Source organism: Vulpes vulpes, chromosome 13, assembly GCF_048418805.1.
Source record: "Vulpes vulpes isolate BD-2025 chromosome 13, VulVul3, whole genome shotgun sequence".
NCBI classification, from domain to species: domain Eukaryota; kingdom Metazoa; phylum Chordata; class Mammalia; order Carnivora; family Canidae; genus Vulpes; species Vulpes vulpes.
The window spans coordinates 102,851,875-102,873,216 of NC_132792.1; the positions used below are offsets into that span (position 1 = coordinate 102,851,875).

The 21,342-nt window shown below is 37.8% G+C and overlaps 1 protein-coding gene across 2 annotated transcripts in view; it reads left to right on the forward strand.

Moving 5' to 3' along the window:
* RNF125 (ring finger protein 125) overlaps positions 1-21,342 on the forward strand; it is a 37,269-nt gene that overhangs the window by 11,215 nt on the left and 4,712 nt on the right. The window contains exons 2-5 of one of the 2 annotated variants that reach the window (XM_025996925.2): positions 5,721-5,874; positions 8,001-8,095; positions 10,242-10,332; positions 18,697-18,804. In XM_025996925.2, coding sequence (XP_025852710.2) covers positions 5,721-5,874; positions 8,001-8,095; positions 10,242-10,332; positions 18,697-18,804 — 448 coding nt within the window. The remainder of the gene's footprint in view (positions 1-5,720; positions 5,875-8,000; positions 8,096-10,241; positions 10,333-18,696; positions 18,805-21,342) is intronic. The other variant, XM_025996927.2, reaches the window with a different exon arrangement.

Here is a 21,342-nt window from a genome sequence, read left to right on the forward strand (position 1 = left end):
CCAAGGCAGACCCTTAACCGACTGAGCCACCCAGGTGCCCTTCCCACACATACTATTTTGAAAAATTTCAACCACAGAGCTAAGTTGAAAGAAATGTATAGTGAATACCTGTATATCCACTACCTAGATTTTATAATTATTAATTTTGCTGTATTGCTTTTTATCTCTCATTTTATCACATACCTATCCATCATCCATCTGTCTTCTTTTTGGATGCATTTCAGAGTAGGTTACAATGATCAGCACACTCTGTTCCTTCTTATATCAGGAGGCATAGTATAGTATTAACCAGACTTTAGTATTTATGTTTTTTTTTAAGGTAAATTACACATGTAGTGAAATGAATACATTCTAGGCATAACCCCTATTGAGATACAGAATACTTTCAGTTAGTTTTCTCGTGTCCTTTGCCAGCCAATGCTTGTCCATGTACCCCTACAGGAAACCATTACTGTGATTTTTTTTTTTCTCTACCATAGATCAGGTTTGCCTGTTCCAGGACTTCATATAAGCAGAATTATACAGGATGTGCTCTATTATGTCTGGCTTCTTTAACTCAGTATGCCTTTGAGGTTCATCAGTGTTGATGTGTATATTAGTAATTTTTTTTTTATTGCTGTGTGGTATTCCATTGTAGGAATATGCCACAGTTGGTTTATTCATTGTCTTGGTTTTTTTTTTTTTTAAGAGTATATTTATTAATTCATGAGACGTGAGACAGAGACACAGGCAGAGGGAGAAGCAGACTCCCTGCCGGGAGCCTGATGAGAGACTTGGTCCCAGGAACCCCAGGATCATGACCTGAGCCAAAGGCAGATACTCAACCACTGAGCCACACGGGTGCTACTATTCATTTTCTTGTTGATGGACATCTTGGTAACTTCCAATTTGGGGCTGCTATGAATACATTTCTTATTAATATTCTTGTACCAATAGGTATAAATTTTCATTTCTCTTTAATAAATACATGGGCTTGTTATTGCAGGACCAAAGGTACCTATATATTTTGTTTTATAAAAATGACCAAGCCATTTATTTCAAACAATTATAGGTGATTAACTTTTTTAAAGAATCATTTATTGTGTAGATACCATCATAAGATTCAAACTTGAAATTTGACAATGAAAATACTCACCTCTTCTTCTTAGTTCCCATTTCTCCAAAAGGTAGGTAAGTGTTCTTTTTTTTATCCTTTTAGATGTTTTTATACATCTACAAGACTATGAATAGCTCATATTATATACATAGCCTACACTTTGGTTTCCTTTTTTTTGTTTGAAATTCAAGTTAGTTAACATATAGTATATTATTAATTTTGGGGTAGAATTTAGTGATTCATCAGTTGCATATAACACCCGGTGCTCATCATATCACATGCCCTCCTTAACACCTATCACCCAATTACCCCATCTCCCCACCCACCAAACCCTCCAGCAACCTTCAGTTTATTTCCTATAGTTAAGAGTCTCTTATGGTTTGTCTCCTCTGTTTTATCCTATTTTTTCTTCCCTTCTCCAATGTTCATCAGTTTTGTTTCTTAAATTACACATATAGTGAAATCCTATGGTATTTGTCTTTCTCTGACTGAATGATTTTGCTAGTTCCTCTAGCTCCATCCACGTCATTGCAAATGGCAAGATTTCATTCTTTTGATGGCTGAGTAATATTCCATTGTGTATATATGTGGTATACACACACACCATATATATACATATATATATATATGTATGTGTGTATGTATGTATGTATGTTTATATATATAGGTATATTATACACACACCCATGCATACACACCACATCTTCCACATCTTCTTTATCCATTCATCTGTCGATGGACGTCTGGGCTCTTTCCATAGTTTGGCTATTGTGGACATTGCTTCTATAAACATTGGGGTGCAGGTGCCCCTTCCAATCACTGTTTTTGTATCCTTTGGACAAATACCTAGTAGTTCAATTGTTGGCTCATAGGGTAACTCAGTTTTTAACTTTTTGAGAAACCTCCATACAGTTTTCCAGAGTAGCTGAGCCAGTTTGCATTCTCACCAACTACACTTTGCTTTCTAAGAGGTTTTATTTTTGAGTTATCTTGTTTTTGTGCCTTGTTATATAGCTTATGTACACACACATACAATTACATAATTACTTAAATCTGGATTCTAATTACACAACTCGTTTAATGCTTGATCACTTACATACTTTTTATGCTAATATACTAGAGTAAAGATGTTAAATTCTCCAGTTCACAATACTTGAATTTGATAACTGTACCTGTAAGGGGAGACTTTTAACTTCAGATTTTTTTTGAACTAAGCGGTTCTGCAATCTTATTTCTGCACCCCCAAAAGCAAGACTTGTGATGGCATCCATTCCTCTCCTTATTGGTAACACTTTAAAAAGTCATGGGTTTTATGAACTCATAACCAGCACGTTTGGTCTGTCCCAAAACACCTTGGTCTTGTTGTGTTTTCTCCATTTAATAATCACTTTTGTTAAAAGGGGTACAGCTAGTTGACTGACCTATGGGATTTGCAACTAATAATCTCATAGAATGCAATAGTGTCTATCTAATCTCATTTGAGAGTTTTACGCCACATGTAACACCACTGTGTATTCATAAAGGCTTAGAGCCTTGATTTTTAAAAATTCCTTAAGTATACTACTTTTCATGACTATCTACTAGATATTTCTGTAGTTGTAGCAATCAGTTTTTTTTTCCAGTAGTGATCAGTTTTAGTTACAAAAATATGTGCAAAAGCACTTACACAATGACAGTAGAAACGTACTCTAACAAGCCCGCTGGTTTATACGGGTACATCCACAGTCTAACAGTTTTGCTGCTTCTGCTTGTCACTGGGAGGAATCGAGGTGACTTAAAAAGAACTACAGACCTTTCTTGACTCACAGTGGGGTTCTGTCCCGATAAACCCATCCTAAGTTAAAGTAAGTTGAAAATGCATTTAATCACCTAACCTGCCAAACATCATAGCTTAGCCTAATCTACCCTAAATATGCTTAGAACACTTACATTAGCCCACAATTGGGCAAAATCATCTAACACAAGCCTATTTCATAATAAAAGTGTTGAATATTTTGTGTAATTCATTGAATAGTGTACTGAAAGTGCAAAACAGAGTGCTTGTCTGGGTGTAGAATGGTTGTAAGTGTATCAGTTGTTTATCTGCATGGTGGACTGGGAGCTGCTCAGCATTGCAAGAAGAATATTTACTGAATACCAGGAGTAGACCAAAATTCAAAATTTGAAGTACAATTTCTACTGAATGAGTATCGCTTTTGTGTCACTGTAAAGTCAAAAAATCCTAAGTGGAACCAGTTAATTTGGGGACCTTCCACACATACTTTCAAGCCCCTTTCAAAACTGAAGTTCAAAGTACTCCCGTCTTCAGGCTGTATAAACTTGGCAAGTTGTTACACCTCTGTGGTTTTTTGTTTTGTTTTGTTTAGAGATTTTTATGTATTTATTTGACAGAGAAAGAGAGTGAAAGAGCTCAAGCAGGGGGAAGCAGAAGAGGGAGAGGGAGAAGCAGGTTCCCTGTTGAGCAGAGAACCCCATGTGGGGCTGGGTCCAGGACTCTGGGATCAAGCCCTGAGCCAAAGGCAGCCACTTCACTGACTGAGCCACCCATGTGGCCCTGTTGTTACACCTCTCAGAATCTCTGTTTGCCACCAGTCAAGTGATGAGAAAGCAAACAAAGCAGCATTGTAGGATTACTCTGAGAGCTAAATGAGATTGTGTCTATGGGTGCCCACTGCAGGGCTCGACACCAATATTAGTCTTCTGTTTGTATGGGTATAAAACTCAAGTAAGTTGTGAGGATCCTGATGTGGGGCTCAATCACAAGACCCGAGATCACGACCTGAGCCGAAACCAAGAATTAGATGCCTAACATAACTGTGCCACCCAGGCACCCCTCATAGGGGTTTGTTAAAGTCAAATGAATTAGGGTATGTTTTAATATTTGTTAAAAATAAAAAAACAAAAAACCACAGCATACCAAGTTTGAAATCATATTAGATAAAAAGTTACTAAGACAACGGTAAAAATAAAAACACCTAGAAAAAAAAAAGGTAGGAATCCAGGTAGATCTGGGATTCTAAATAAAGAGCAGCATCCCATCATGTTGTTGCTGAATCAGTCCTTATGTCAGTCTGTTTTGCACTCATCATCCAGAGAGAGGGTTTACTTGGTCTGGCCCACTGCGGGACTCTTGCCTTCAGCAATTGAATGTGGGCACCTTGGTGAGGGCCCAGCAGATTGTATCTCACGTAAGACATATGGTTCCTGCAGAGCAAAATCAGGGTACTGTTGCAAGAAAAAGAGGAAATGGATGCTGAACAAGCATAGACATCAAGCAGATGCCTCAAGAACAATGCAAATGGGGATGCCTGGGTGACTCAGCGGTTGAGCACCTGCCCCTGGCTCAGGGTGTGATCTGCAGTCTCAGGACCAAGTCCCACATCAGCCTCCCTGCCTGGAGACTGCTTCTCCCTCTGCCTGTGTCTCTGCCTTTCTCTCTGTGTCTTTCATGAATAAATAAATAAATAATCTTAAAAAAAAAAGAACAATGCAAATGTCAGCATCCTCTGTGTGTGTATAAGAATTTTATAACAGATGCAGAAGAGAGTTCTTTTAGGCATCAGTCATGGCTAATACAATTGGGGATTCAGTGAACTATATACCTATAATATGTGAACCTTTCAATATATATATAGTATATCTAAATTTTAAAAAAGCTTAACTTTGCCATAATATTAATACTCCCAGATAGATGGTATATGGCAAGTACTTTAGCGGCGCTTATCAGGTCACGCTAACGTATGTAATTTATCTAAAGGTCATTTTAACTTTGGTGTGCACGTGGCCTTCAACAGCTCCTATAAATAGGGCAAGATTTTCTGTGAGTTCTGCTGATTATGTTAAGATTTTGTTACAATTATCTTTAAGTAAGCCAGGGAATAAATGTCTTGACTTGGAGAACATTTCCTAGTAGTGGTAACTTTAATTAGATCATTTTCTGTACCTGGGAATAACATTAAAATCATTTTATAAGCCTGATAATGCACATGGTATTTCTCCTCCTTGACTTCTTGCTGTGTTCTTTTTTAACATACAAAAGCCCACAGAGCCAAGACCTCTTTCCGCCCTCCCCCACCCCAACCCCAATTTGGAGTAAAATAGGATTAAAGAAAAGAAAGAACACATTGGCTACCCTTTGGGTTATAGTTTTAATTCCATTTATAGGAATGCTGTTTTCACCACTTTGTGCTCTTCTGTCCAAATGCAAGCAGCAAATGTGGTGAGAATGTGCGACCCTCAGGCGGTCTGCCCGGAAGGTAAGAGACTCTGTGCCAAGGTATAGGCTGCAAGCACACCTTTAGCTTGGCAATACAGCTCCCGGTATGTAAGGGGTCGTGAAAACACACTTTACACAAATGAACACATAGTGGTGGCTCCCTTACACTTTTTTTTTTTTAAGATTTTATTTATTTATTCATGAGAGACACAGAGAGAGAGAGAGAGGCAGAGGCACAGGCAGAGGGAAAAGCAGGCTCCCCGCAGGGAGCCCGACGTGGGACTCGATTCTGGGTCTCCAGGATCATGCCCTGGGCTGAAGGCGGCGCTAAACCGCTGAGCCACCCGGCTGCTGTCCCTTACACCTTTTAAGGGAAATGATGGATGATGTGTACTTCGTTTCTTTCAGATTCTGTCGTTCCTGTATCGCTACCAGTCTGAAGAACAATAGGTGGACCTGTCCTTATTGCCGGGCGTATCTTCCCTCAGAAGGAGTTCCAGCCACTGATGTAGCCAAGAGAATGAAGTCAGAGTACCAGAACTGCACTGAGTGTGACACATTGGTACGTGACAAGAGCGTAAAGTATCAGATGTACCTCCCAGGTTTCTGACATGCGTAGGTGTAGGTGAAGGTGCTGATAGGAGGAGCAGATTTGGAGAAAAATCCACGAAGTCTTAAATAAGTCATGTTTGAACTGCCAAGGGGAAGATACTATCATAGGGAATCTTGAGATCAAAAGAGAAATCATACGCTAAGGGCCTGAATTTTTTTAGAGCACCTTTCTTGATTGTTCATCGACATTGTCGCCTGTTTAGAATTATGCTTTTGTGATTTTTTAAAATTTATGTCAGTTATCCCGACCAGATTTAAGTTCTGTGAGGATAAGGACCATGTCCGTTTTATTGGTGACTGTGTGTGTACCCAGCACTTTGAAGAGTGACTGGCACATAGTTAGTGCTTCATATATTGTTTTGAATATTTATCTGAGACTCAATAACTTATTCATGGCTGTCTGACTATAGAACTTATATATGGTCTTTGGAGTCAGACTTCCTGGGATCAAATGTGAATTCTCTCACTCATTAATTGTGATTTGGGGACATTATTATTTAAGTTTTCATCTTTTTGTAAAATGAGGAAAAAGATAGCATTCATGTCATGGAATGATGCATAGTTGCAAAGGAAAATGATAAAATATATATGGCTTTCAGCACTGTCTGGAACATGGTACAATGCTCAAAATCATTAGCTTTTTCCATTCATAATAATAATTGCTTATTTTTACTTTGATTTTTTTTGTCGTCACATGACAATCAGCATGCACAGAAGTATCTTCCTTCTTCCTTTGTATTCTTAAACAACAAAGATAAGCATTTTTGATACAAATGAGAAATCTTTTAAGAAAAGTAATAAAGAGAAGTGAGAGATTTGATGGTCAAAATTGGAATGTGAAAACTTGGAAAATAGTGTGTTTTTAAGACCTCTACCTCAACAAGTCCCAGGTGGATATTTGTGAAACAAGGATTTGTTCTCACTTTTCCACTTGCTTTTATTTTTGTCTTTTGTGAAGCAATTTGTCTTTAGTGAAGCAATTATAACAGTTTCCTTGACAGGGTAGATTTCATGCTTGAGGTTTAACTTCCGGCGCTTGAGCAAAATGAAGCAAGATGGGTCGACCACCTTACCACAGCTCTACAAAGCTTCCTTTAGCACAAGATCTTATCAGAGTTTCAAATGAAACATTTAGTAGAAGATGTGTTTTTTAGCCACAGATCCCTCATGGTTAGGATCTCTGAATGTATATCTGGAGGAACAAGGGCTCTTTATTCTGTCTTGATAAAAATGGACTTGTAAGAGCTGTCTTTTATGTTTGCTCTTAATGGGGCCATTAAGTATACTGTGTATTGTGAATTCATGTAATACTGCTGGATATATTATAAAACCATGATATTTATATCTTTCTCTGAGGCACAGGATTTCCTTTTACTTACTATGGGCATCTTTAAAATTAAAATCCATCTATTGGTTCTTTTTATCTCTCTTTGTTTTCTTTTCCCTCTGTCTCTTCTCATTTTTTTTCTTTCCTCCATCTTGCTTGCTCTCTTTCCCCTCTCTCCTTTTTCTTTCTCACTTCTTATTATCATCAGGTTAGGTAATGGTATGTCTTTCCACTTTAAAAAACATATGCTTTCTGAGGATGCCTGGGTGGCTCAGTTGGTTAAGCATCTGACTCTTGATTTTGGCTCTGGTCATAGTCTCAGGGTCCTGGGATCAAGCCCTGCATCAGACTCTGTGCTTAGTGTGGAGTCTGCTTAAGGATTCTCTCTCCCTCTCCCTTCACCCCTCCCCCTCACTTCTACAAATGCACATGTGTGCACAGGTGCTCGCTCTCTCTCTCAAATAAATAAATAAATATTTTAAAAATAAGATTAAAAAAAATGTGCCTTCTAGGAGAACCAAACTCAAGAACTCAACATTTGGATCTTCTGAGTATTAGAGGTATTTTTAAAGTGTTATTCTTGGTAATGCCTTAACTTTGTTGTACTCTTGTCATGAATGCATCCTTTGAATCCACTGACCCACACTATGAACTTATTTGCAATAATGAAAGTAATAAAGCTGGATCACAGAAGACTTTACTGAGCCCCTTTTCAACAGGGACTTTATTTTGAATTTGCTTTTATATAGGTTTGCCTCAGCGAAATGAGGGCACACATCAGATCTTGTCAGAAGTATATAGATAAATACGGACCGCTGCAGGAACTTGGGGAGACGGCAACCAGGTTTGTTTCAACACGATGTAGTTGAATGTTAAATTTGATATGCCTATAAAGAAGTTCATAGGCTGGAAAGGTTAACCTTCTTATGGTGAAAATATGTATGGAGTTGTGTTTAGGCTCTGAACCCTAACACCTACTATTGGTAATCATTTGTTAATGGCAATAATTATGAAAGAGTGAATTATGAAAGAGTTTTGCTTTCTTTACTCGAAAAACTTTGCATGAGGGGAGCCAACCGAGTACTGGAGAGATTGGGAGAACTTCCTCAGATGATTGTGTATTCAGGAAGATCCAAAAATAGAATGTGGAACTGCTGAGGTTCTGCAAGGCTCTGTTTTCTAACTAATGGGTTCAAGTAGATCCTGGTTCAGAGCCTATTCGTTTTCACTCTTCCACTGCCACTGCTCAGTGCCCCAGCTCATTTCCTCTCAGTTTTGCTGGTTTGGCTTTAGAAGGTAGGAAGTGGCATCTCAGTATATAGTCTAACAAGGAAGAACAGGCCTAGGGCAGGCATCCTGAACTGAGACCTTTTTGGTGGGTAATCTTTTATGGGGCCAGAGGAAGGAGGGGGTTAGTAGGCTCAATGACAAATATTGATCATTATTTGTTTTTCCTTTAAAGAAAAAGAAAAGATATAAATCTGGGCCATTACTACCCTGATGGCGAGAGTAATTACAAAGGTTGGAGTCTCTCTCTAGCAACAAAATGAGGAAATGATTTGTTTCCCTGTCTAGGCTGATAACTTGGAAGCCATTAAGTCTACTTACAAGTTCAGTTACCAATAGTGGTATTCAGTAAGAGTGTGATTTTTTTTCTTTTTCCTGAGGAAAATGTTACTCTTATTTTAAGAAAATATACTCAAAGCTTAGATCTCCTAACCCGAAAGTCTAAATGATTACCCCCCTTCTTTTTGTTTTACTAGATATTGCTTTGCAAATGTATCCAGTATTGTAGGATTAGTCCTAAACCATGATGTTACAAATTTGAAATGAGCATGTTGGCTCAAAGCAGTGTATGAATTCTGTTAGATTGGCTGCAATGACCAAAAGGAAGGAAGATAAGTGGATTAAGAAAATGCATAGATTTGATTGCAAGGTTTATAGGCTTTATGAAAATTTAAAAATACATGCAAGCTAACTTAAATCCTAATTTCTTCTGCTGGTTAGAATTAAATAATAAAGAATTAAAATAACAAAATGAGGAGGGTTGTTGATTAATCAATCTTACGGGATACATTAATATTTGCATTTAAGATAGAAATCTTTGCTTTATAAAAGAACTTACTATTACATAATTCAAATTATAAAAATTCTTATACAAGGTGCTTTTACAAAGTACAAATGTTAGGGAACAGGAAGTTGTATCTATGATAGAAAGTGAGCGAAAAATTCCAAGCCTCCATATTGTCCCTGTGAGTTGAAGGCAGCAATGTCCACTAGAACACATAGGTAATTTTATATTTTCTGGTAGCCACATTTAAAAAGGTAAAAAGAAACAGTGAAATTAATTTTTAGTGTATTTTATTTAACTGAAGATAGCTTAAATATTATCATTTGAACATGTAATCAATATAAACATTGAGATATTTTACTTTTTTTTAATATAAAGTCTTTGAAACTCAGTATGCATTTTGTACTTCCAGCATAACTCAATTTCAATAGCCAGGTTTAAAGTGCCAGTAGACATATATGACTAATAGTTCCTGTAGTGGACAGCATACATGTAAGGGACAAATATTCCTTATATACACCTGTAGTCACATATGATGGTAGAGCTGGAGAACAAATAACACCCAGTTATGTTACCTGAATTAGGAATGGGAGGAAGAAAAAGAAACAAAAAGTAACCCAGGGACATCTGGGTGATGTGATCCCAGTTTTTCAGTTAATGGGCGCTCTGACAGCACTTCTCTCCCAAAGAGAAGAAAGGGCTTCATGTTCACTATAACTGTTTCTCTACTGTGCCCTTGTGAGGATACTTACTTTTTTTATGAGGAAAAAAACGTAGATATCTGACCATTATCAGGATGGAAAAATAATGTTAAATCAGGAAGAATGAGGGCTGGAAACTAGATCCACCTACATTCTATTTTTTATCTCTATTAAATGCCAACAATTTTAGTAATTTATGTATTGTATGCAATTTCCAGGTGTGTATGTCCGTTTTGTCAGAGGGAATTGGATGAAGACAGTTTGCTGGATCACTGTATCACTCATCACAGATCAGAAAGGAGATCTGTGGTAAGGAATTTCGTTACTATATTTCTGCAATGTCTGAATTCAATATACACTAGAAATCCATTTAATAGGCTTCTATTTATAGATATATTATAAAGGATAGTTTATGTCAAGGTTGTGCTAATCCTGTGACTTAATATGTGAAAGTGTTAATTTGAAAGTGGTAAGAATTACTAATGCACAGTCATTCTCTCATTTATGAAATTTGACATTATATCTCACAGATAATTATGGGCATAATCAACTAAGAAGATAAAAAATACACAGCTAAGATCCAACTTTAGTATACTGTGGTCATGTCCTAAGTAAAAAACATTTTTTAATAATGCAGAGAGGGTCATCATGGAAAGTTATTCGTCTTATCCAGTCTTTTATTTCATAGTCTTGACTATTTATCCATATGCTTACACATTAAGTATATATATCGCTCATCATTTCCTGGGTTCATTGTGATGCTTCCTTTTTTTTCTTTTCAGCCTGGCATTTTTGTCCTACTTTTCTGTGTGGCTTTGATAATTTTCATTTTTATATAGTTGTGAGGGAAAGCAGGGCAGTACTGGGTACGTCCTCATTTACTTAGCCATTTTACTATTTTTGTACACTTGTTAACCAATTTTAAGATTTTAATTCATACTGTACATTTGAACTTTTCCCTCTATTGGATTTTTTCCTAAGAGGAAATTCCTTAGGTTTATCTTTCTGGGACCAAGAAAGTACAAACTTTTTAATAGCTCTTGAAATAGACTTCTAAATGCATTCCAAAAAGGTTGAGTCAGTTTATATTTGTGTTAGCAATTTAGGGGTAAACCACTTTCACCTTAACCTGGTTAATATTGGGTACATTTAGTTTAAAATTAAAATAAAAGGCTTTGCTGAAATAAAATGATACCTTGAAGATTATTTTGAATTTTGTCTTAGTTTAATTTTTATAAATATATATGTGTATATCTGTGTATATGTATGTGCTTGTGTACATCTACATACACAGGCATATAAGTGTATGTGTGTCATTTATATAGATACGAGTTTTGCTTTGTGGTTTTTTTTTTTTTTAGTTTTAAGGGGCTTATTTTTCTGTGAAATCCTCTTGAAAAGTGATGAGATTGAACCATAGTTATATTAGAAAGATAGATAATTTACAAACAAGGATAGTTCTCACAACAATCCTAGAAGATAGGTGTGATTACCTCCATTTTACAAATGATAAGTTGAGGCTCAGGGGGGTTAACTATGTCCTGTAAGGTCACATAGCTGATAAGTAGCTGAGCCACAATCTGAACATGATAGTCTAGCTTCAGAACATAGTGAACCCCTGTGCTCTACTAGCAAGTTCACAAGAAAAGCCACACAGTACAGTCAAAGATATTTGCTATTGATCCTAATAGTTTAGAGGTTTTAGCTCTTGGAATGGCTTGGTATGTGTTGGGAGAGCAGGGGAGATTATCCTGGGCTTTTACTGCTCAAGTTGCTCTGTGGAAGGAACCCGACTATGGAGCTGTTTTATGATAGGTCCCCGGGAGCTAGAGGCTGTTAGAAGAAAGTGTTAGGATGGCATAATAATAGCAACCATATACTGATTTCTAAGTGCTTCTTTGTCTTCTAGCAACCCTAACGTGGCATTATCCACGCAACCTGAGCCCTAACCACTAGAATCCAGGTGCTGCTCTGGCTGGAGGAACACCAGGTGCTTTGGGCCATGGTCTTGGGCTCTATTACAGCAGCAATCTGGGGCAGGTCTATCCATTGGTACTGTGTGCGTGCTCCAGCCGAAATCTAGCCCCTGTGCTGCTCAGTTTGGCCATCAGATTGAAGGTGGCTCGTGGAAGCTAGGTCTTCCTTGATTCAGAGGTGATAGAAGTCATTGAGGAAAGTTGGGCAGAAATAAACCAGGAATGGTGGAATCAGATTGCCCGTAGAATTTTATAGTTAAAAGCCTAGGCTTTGGAGGAGATAGACTTTGGTGCCAATCTCAGCAAATTCCACTAATGTCTTTGCCTCTGTTTCATCATTTGTAAAATGGAGGTGATAATGATGCCCTTTTCACAGGGTAGCAGTAAATGAGTCAGGTGATAATGGTGGGCTACTACCACTTGTGCAACTACATGAAACCAAGGCTAGTGGCGATTTTGAAGAAGCCATGTACTCTCACAGTTAGGGAACCCAAGCTGGAAGAGGTGGGGGAAGTGTTAGTAAATTTCAAAAGACCAGGATGCTATTGTGACCTTGAGGCAGGAGCACATTGTTCACAAAATCTGTGGTTCTGTAATATACGAGGGCTGTCTAGAAGTGGTCACTAGAACAGAAGACGTTTAGGGTTCCTGTTAATGTTTTGTGCTTGAGTAGAAACTCAAGCTACATGTCACTCTGAAGGATCTAGAGCCCCTAGAATTCAGGATATACACTTTGGTTATGAAAAGGCTGGAAGTAGATACTGTGGCATAACTGGGGTTTGCATTCACATGCCTGGGGATCCCTAATGGGGGGACATAGGTGAAAACACCCTGGGAGAAGTCCTAAATCCAAGACTGGTTCTGGATTGGTGTGGAAGTCAGCAAGGAATTAGTTAGTGCTTTGATGGGCTGGGTTGTTGAGTTTGCTTACAGATAAGATCATTGACATCATCTGACTTAATCTGATGTAAGAAGTTTCATGGCAGTTAGAGATTTGAGCAAATGATTCTGCCTTTGAGATAAAATTAGATAATTCAGACATCAAACCAGGAGCAACTAATCTTTTCTCTCTGAGTTGCTCAACACTTGGGTAGTAGGTTAAGGACATCAAGGAATTTTGACTTACGTGCAGTTTTAAGAACCAACAGCTCCCTTTTGTCACATAGTGATTATAATTCTACCACGTTTTGTTTTTTTTTAAGATTTATTTATTTATTTGAAAAAAGAGGGGGGGGGGAGAGAGAGAGTGTGTGTGTGTGTGTGTGTGTGTGTAAGCAGGAGGGAGGGGCAGATGGAGAGGCAGAGAAGCAGACGTCCTCCCTGAGCTCAGAGCCAACACCAGCTCTACCCCAGGATCTCAGGGTCATGACCTGAGCTGAAACCAGGCATCGGAGGCTTAACCAACTAAGCCACCTAGGCATGACTGCCATGCTTTATTTTTTAAAGATTTGTATCTATGGAATATCAAACTCAGAGGAGGCCGATTATGTAAGCAGCATGCTTCAGATTGAATTGTGAGACCACTTTTGAGGAAAATTTGGTATTTTGTCCTGTGAAGGAAAGATGTTTCAGCAGGAGCCATACTTTCTGGCTCTTCTCTCTGCCCAGAGTGCCCTTTCTTTCAGTGGTTGGCTCATAAAAGTATCCTTTAGAACTCTGCTTGCATCTCACTTCCTCAGGGAAGCCCTCCCTGACATCCAAATTACTTTCGGCTCTTGCTTCTCTCCTCTTCTTTCTTTCTTTCTTTCTTTCTTTCTTTCTTTCTTTCTTTCTTTCTATTTATTACAATTTGTAATTGTGTTTTTGTTTCACATCTGTCTTTCCCTGTAAGTTACCAGGTTCACGAAGTCATGGAACTTGACTTCTTTGTTGCCTGCCCACCTGTTGGCAGAGAGCCTTGTGCATAGGAGGATATAGTGATTATGAAAAATGAAAAAAAGATGTTAAAGGAAAACATAATTCCATTCACCCAATTTCAAAGGTGCCAGTAGTCTCTTATTTTCTGCCTTGCTCCTGACATTTATTCCTTAAGGGAAGAGATAAGATTTTTATTGGTTTGGAATATAAACTGTGGTGACTAAAGCCTGAGCCACATGCCCCAACAGTGGTTTATTTCTGTGGGTATTTAGAATATCTGTGACTCGACGGGGCAGTGGGAGTATGTGTGCATAAATGTTTTGGAAGAAAGAAAAATTTCTATTAAATTTGCTTATAGACTTGCTAAATTAGATGTGCAATCTGGTACCTTAATCTTGGTTACATATTTGCCTGCAATTATTTTCAGTGTACGTCTCTTTTCTCTTTTTTTGGATTCAGGAATTTTAAATTTCTTCCCCAAATGGCACTTTCCATCAGATGGTTGCTGTGGAAGTTAATCTAAACCACAGATAGAGCTGGGTGTCCCTTGTAATAGATACTCTGAAGGATTAAAGTCAGTGGTAGCTTCTGATATGGTGGCTGTTTTTCACCCGCAGAGTTCACCATCAGATAAAGTCAATACTGAGATGAGGCCAGCATCTTTTGAATGTATACTGTGCATTGATTGATTCCTAATATGAGTATCATGGCCTCGGAGCATTGAGTTGAGGCTCATAATAAAGGATAAGCTGATGTTAGCAAATTGACAACGTTTGGGAGAGTTTAGGTGAACACCTAGGTACTTGGTGATGATTAGTCAGTCTCTTACCACTTCTTTCTCCTTCCTGTGTTTACCCTCTCTTCCCTCAGGTTAGATCCCTCAACATAAGACACAAATCTTGAGAATAGTATAGATGTTCACCTGTTCTTTTTCATTGTCCTTCTGGAAGAAATCTCTTGAGTTACACAACTAAATTTTATGTATGGCAGAAGACCAAAAAGTCTCCACTAGCTCCTATTAACATCAGACTAAAAACCAAAACTACTTTGCTTAAAGTTCCAGGTTTTTTGTATCTTTCTCCTTCACTAGATGTTGAAGGTCCTTAATGTTAGGCCAGCGCTTAGCATCTCTGTACCTCTGACTCTTGACAGGGGGGCATACAGAAACCACAATAGGTGCTCAAAATCTATTGAGCAAAACTGGTTCCAACTTAGCCTTCCAAACTCATCTTCTGCTGCTTCCCCCAACATGCCTTACTTTCACCTTTCCAAAGCTTTTCCCATTCCCTAAGCAGGCCTGTCCTTTAAGGGTTTCTTGACTTTTCCCAAATTGATTTCTCTGCCTGTGATGCTCCTCACTTTGGCATCGGCTGGCTCATTCTTCCAGACAAATTTCAGTTACCAGCAGCTTGGCTAAAGCCTTTCCTGATTACCTGAGCAAAATTAATGATTCCTTTTTTAGGTCTCGAACTGTCTTTCTGAGTATAACACTTGAATATATAATAATGTCACATCTTGGGTATAGCACTTGCTGTGCAGTATTGAAAAGTATCTGCTCATGAGACAACAATAGCAACCATTTAGTATTTGTGCCAGGGACCAAGCTAATATAATGACTGAGCTTCCTAATGTTAAGTGACATCTTTTAAAAATATACAAACAGCTCTGCAAAGCGGAAATAATTCTCATTTTGCAGGATAAGATTAATTACTTCCAAGGTTAAGTCCATGAGAGGCAGAGATGAAGTTGGAAACTATTTTCCAGGTACTGGGAATGCTGGAGTGAACAGGCTACATGGAGTTTCTTCCCTCACAAAACTCCAACTCTTCAAGAACAAGGATCAAATAGTAGGAAATATATGGTGTTTCTTAAATGCCTTGTATGTACCTGGCACATTGAGCACATTATCTCTAAACATCATACCTACTCTACAAGTTAGGTGGTGGTATTTGCACTTCACAGAAGAGGGATATTCATGTGCTGAAGGTCAGTCACACAGCTAATAAGAGCTGGTGCTGGGATTTGAGGGCTCTCTGACTTCACAGGCCACACAACACAACGGTATCTTTTTTTTTTTTTTAAGATTTTATTTATTTATTTATTCATGAGAGACACAGAGAGAGAGAGGCAGAGACATAGGCAGAGGGAGAAGCAGGCTCCATGCAGGGAGCCTGATGTGGGACTTGATCCCAGATCTCCAGGATCAAACCCCGGGGTGAAGGCGGTGCTAAACCACTGAGCCACCCGGGCTGCCCCACAACAGTATCTTTATTGGTTTCCGTATTCCAGGTGCCTAGCTCATAGTAGAGGCACAATAAAGAGTACTGAGTGAGCAAATTTCCATAATTTGTTTCCCTTCTCTCACATCACAAAAAAAAACTAATGTTGGTTTTTTTGTTAAAATGTCTTGGTCTCAGCTGTGTTCTCATTACAACATAGGGGTCTCAGGGTAGATTAAGTGCTATCTTGGGATAGCCAGTGTTGCCAAATAACCAAAATAGCTACAGCATTAGAAAATCATGAATGACCATAAAGCAGTAATAACTTAAATGATGTCATTTTATTACAAAATATATTGATGGATTAGAGCAAAATTCAGAAGTAGCACTATGTATAGATATTGAACATACTGAAACTGAGAACTCCGTAAAAAAATAAGAATTACATTAAGACCTCATTTAAATTTAAAGGAAGATGTTATCAATCAAACAGATAAATTAAGCACTGTTATAATATGAAAAGAATGTTGAATGGTTTATCAGGAGGCCTCATCCCAGTTCTGATACTTATAATGGTATTAATTTAAGGTAATTTTGTTTTTCTTTCTGAAATTGAGTTCATGAAAGAAATAGGATAATAATTAATTCATGAGGTTCTTGTGAGGATCAAATAAGAATACCACCTAATTTAATGCCTAATATGTACCTGGCACTCAGTACCATATTTTAAAAAATGAGAATGGTGAAGAAATAGAACTTAAAAAAAAAACCCCTAGGTTAAAATGTAATAAAGCAGTAATAAAATAGTATATGGTAAAGAAAGAGGGCACATGGGTGGCTCAGTCCATTAAGCTTCTGACTTTGGTTCAGGTCTTGATCTCAGGGTCCTGGGATGGAACCCTACCTCCTGCTTCAGGATTCTCTCTCTCCCTTTGCCCCTTCCCTGCTCGCTTGCATGCATACTCTCTCTCTCTCTCTTTCTAAAATAAATAAATCTTAAAAAAAGAGAGTCATTTATACTAGCTGTTAGGGATGTGCAAATTAAAACCATAATGAAATATCACTGCACGCCTATCAAAATGACTGAAATAAAAAAAAAAAAGAGACAGTATCAAATGCTGGCTATAATTCAATTGCTGGTGGGAATGTAAAATGGTACAGCCACTCTGGAAGAGAGTTTGCAGTTTTTTTACAGAGTTAACCCTAAAACTCACCATATGACTCAGCAGTCACACTCCTGGAAACTTATTCTAGAGAGATGAAAACATGTTTATGCAAACATCTGTAGACCAATGTTCATTGCATCTTTATTTCTAACAGCCAAAAACAAAAAAACAAATGTCCCTCAGAAAGTAAATGGATAAACTGGCATATCCATACTGTGGAGTCCTACTCAGCAATAAATAAAAAGGAACTTTTGATGCATGTAACCACCTGGATGAGGGACACCTGGGTGGCTCAGTGGTTGAGCGTCTGCCTTCTGCTCAGGGCGTGATCCCAGAGTCCTGGGATCAAGTCCCACATCAGGCTCCCCACAGGGAGCCTGCTTCTCCCTCTGCCTCTGCCTCTCTATTTGTGTGCGTCATGAATAAATAAATAAAATCTTTAAAAAAAAAACCAACCTGGATGAATCTCAGGGCCATTATGCTCAGTGAAAAAAGCCAATCTCAAAAGATCAAATATTGTATAGTTCTATTTATATAACATTTTCAAAATGTTGAAATTTTAGAGGTGGAGAACAGATCAGTGGATACCAGGGTTTAGGGAGAGAAGACAAAGAGGTAGCATAAAGGGGTTCTTTTATAGCAACACAGCAGTTCTGTACCTTGATTGTGTTTGTGGTTACATAAATCTATCATGTGGGGGGACCTGAGTGGCTCAGTAGGTTAAGCATCCAACTTGTGATTTCAGCTTAGGTCATGATCTCAGGGTTGTGAGATGGAGCTCTGCATCAGGCTCTTCCCTCAGCGTGGAGTCTGCTTAAGAGTCTTTCTCTCCCTCTGCCCTCTGCTCATACATGCTCTCTTTCTAAAATAATAAATAAAATCTTTAAATCTATACACATAATAAAATTTCACAGAACTAGGTACATATACCCCAAAAACTGAGTTCATGGAAAAGCTGGTGAAATCCAAGTAAGGTTTGTAGTCTAGTTAATTGCCAGTTTCCTGGTTTTGATAATGTACTGCAGTTTATAAGATATTACTATTGGGGAAGTTGGATGATAGAATTGTAGGACCTCTTGCATTATCTTTGTAATTTCTCATGAGTTTAAGAATACTTGAAAATGAAAAAGGGTATTTTTTAAAGCCATTAAGTATTTCAAGGGGGAGGCAACTAATTAGGTATATTATAATACACCTACTAACTGCAATAATAGATTGATAAATATGAAATAAATAGCTATACTGTTAAGTACAGGAAATGCATATGAAGAAAGAAATGCAATTTTACTTGGTTAGTATTGTTAATATTTATGCAGTTTTAAAACATTATGCTGAAGAATGGCCAATAGATTCATAAAGTTAAAATTCACTTTGTTGAATGGTTAATTAATTTTTAAATTGTGAGACTGGTTATTTTAAATTCTTTCTTGAACTCTTGATTTTCTTTACTTCCAGTTCTGTCCACTTTGCCGTTTACTACCTAATGAGAATCCAGGCAGCTTTAGTGGCAGTTTAATAAGACATTTGCAAGTCAACCACACTTTGTTTTATGATGATTTCATAGTAAGTATATTTTTTTACTTTTACATTATGTTTCTGTGTGGTGTGTGTTAAGCTTATCTTTTTAAATCCAAGCAAATAAAATGATAGCAGAAAAAAATGTGTAAAAACCTTAAGCTAAGTATTAGCATTATGTAGAAAATTATAAAATACAGTGTTCATAAACTATATCTGCCTTAGACACAATTATTTTCTTTTTCATCTAGATAATTAGTCATTGTATAAGGTACTATATTTCACTTTCAAATTATTTTAATTTCTACTCTAGTCCCCTCTGTAGATATCGTCTTAATTTTTATGAAGTTGAAAATTTATGTAGCTGAGATGAGAATCACATCAGTAATGAAATGGCTCAGAATTTGTTCTGCATCTGGTTGCTATTACAGTACATTAAATTGCTAATAACAGATATGGCATCATCAGTGTAGTAAGACAAACAGGCCTCATTTTTTATTTAAATTCCATTAAACACAAAACTCATGTTTATGAACTTTTGTAAACTGAAAAAAATTTATTATGAAAAGTTATAAACATATACAAAAGCAGACAAAATAGTACCATGAATCCCCATATATCAGTAACTACCCATCAATAACTACCCACTAATGGCCAATGTAAAAAATTAAGAATTTTTTCTTTCCATTTTATTGAGAAATAATTGAAATGTAGCACTATGTAGGTTTAAGGTATACAGTCTAGTGACTTGACTTACATAGTGTGACATGATCACCACAATAATTTTAGTTAACATCCATCATCTCAAATAGATACCCCCAATTTTTTTTTCCTTGTGATGAGAACTTTTAGGATTTATTCCCGTATCACCTTTTTAAAAATTTTTTATTTATTTATTCATGAAAGACAGAGAGAGAGAGAGAGAGAGAGAGAGAGAGGCAGAGACATAGGCAGAGGGAGAAGCAGGCTCCATTCTGGGAGCCCAACATGGGACTCGATCCCGGGTCTCCAGGATCAGGCCCTAGGCGGAAGGCGGCGCTAAACCACTGAGCCACCCGGGCTGCCCCCCCTTTTATTAAAATTTTAATTACTTACTCATCAGCTTTAAAAATTTTTTTATTTATTCATGAGAGACACAGAGAGAGAGGCAGAGACATAGGCAGAGGGAGAAGCAGGCTCCCTGCAGGGACCTCGATGTGGGACTCGATCCCAGGACCCCAGGATCACGACCTGAACCAAAGGCAGACGCTCAATCACTGAGCCACCCAGTTGCCCCCTCTTATCAGCTTTCAAATATACCGTACATTAGTGTTAACTATAGTCTTCATGTTGTATATTACATTCCCAGTATTTATTTATAAGTGGAAGTATGTATCTTCTGACCCTCCCTTCCTCCAAATCTCCCTTCCCCATCCTGAGAATTTTTTTTAGAAGAGAAGTTAGATGTAGTATGAATAGTTCTAACTTATGACTGTATTTCCCATGATCAGGAATGAGAATAATAAGCAAAAAGTTAATGTCGCCTTTGTTCTACTTTGCTCTGTGTTGCCATGTGAGGGTAATGTGTTATCTTCTGAGTCCCTCTCAGCAAAGGGGTGTTGCCTGTTATGGAAGGAAAATCCCTCAAACCCATGTTGTGAAATAGTGTATTTTATTATTACTATATGAAATGTTAAGGGCTAAATTTTACTTTGCATATAATTTTCACATGATTTTGATCGCTGTCTTTTCATGCAATTTCAAGATAAAATGTAGTAATTGTTGAAGATCATTCCTTGAAAATGCGCTCCCTGCTTTCTGATCTGCCCACTGTGGTTATCCAGATGCAACACAAGGAGCTTGGGTTCTGACCTGGGTTTGAGTAACAGCTCTGTCTCTGTCACAGTTCTGTGACCATGGGCAAGGGGCAAAGTATTTCACCACTGAGCCTGTCTGTTCATTTGTTAAGTGAGGAGAGTAAAAACACTTCTTCCTGAAAGCTCTTGTGAGGATTAAAGGTGATAGTGCATGTAAAGTGATTTGCCTAGTTTGGGCAAGGCTGTTTGGCCAGCTGGATATGGGGAAGAGTGTAAACGGAAGTGCTAGGACCACTTGAAGAATTGAACTGAAACAGAGGCTCCAGAGCTCAAATTATGTCTTTCCTGGCCCTCTGAAGCACCCAGGGCCTTTGACAGAGGCTAGTTCTGGTCTATATGTTCTCATTTCTTACAACACATAGGGCTTCCTCTTTACCTTAGCTCCATGAGATGTTCTAAAACCAAATTGATTTCGTGTCTCCTCTGGCTATTCATATTCAGCCCATCCTTCTCAAGATTCTCCAAAGTATGATCCAGGGCTGGTCAGGAGGAAGCTATTTTGATGAGAGCACTTTCAACCCACTCAAAACAGTATTTTTGGATGTGGAAGTAAGGTGGAAGCAGTATTATTTGTTTTGATTTTTTGGTTTCCCAAGCTACCAGCTACTATACTATGCACTTTAAGTGTATTATCTCATGTTATTCCTTACAGCAACTTTGGTGAAGTAAATATTGTGTTACTATCCTCGCTGAGCTGTGAAACATCTGAAGCTTAAAGATTAATAAATTG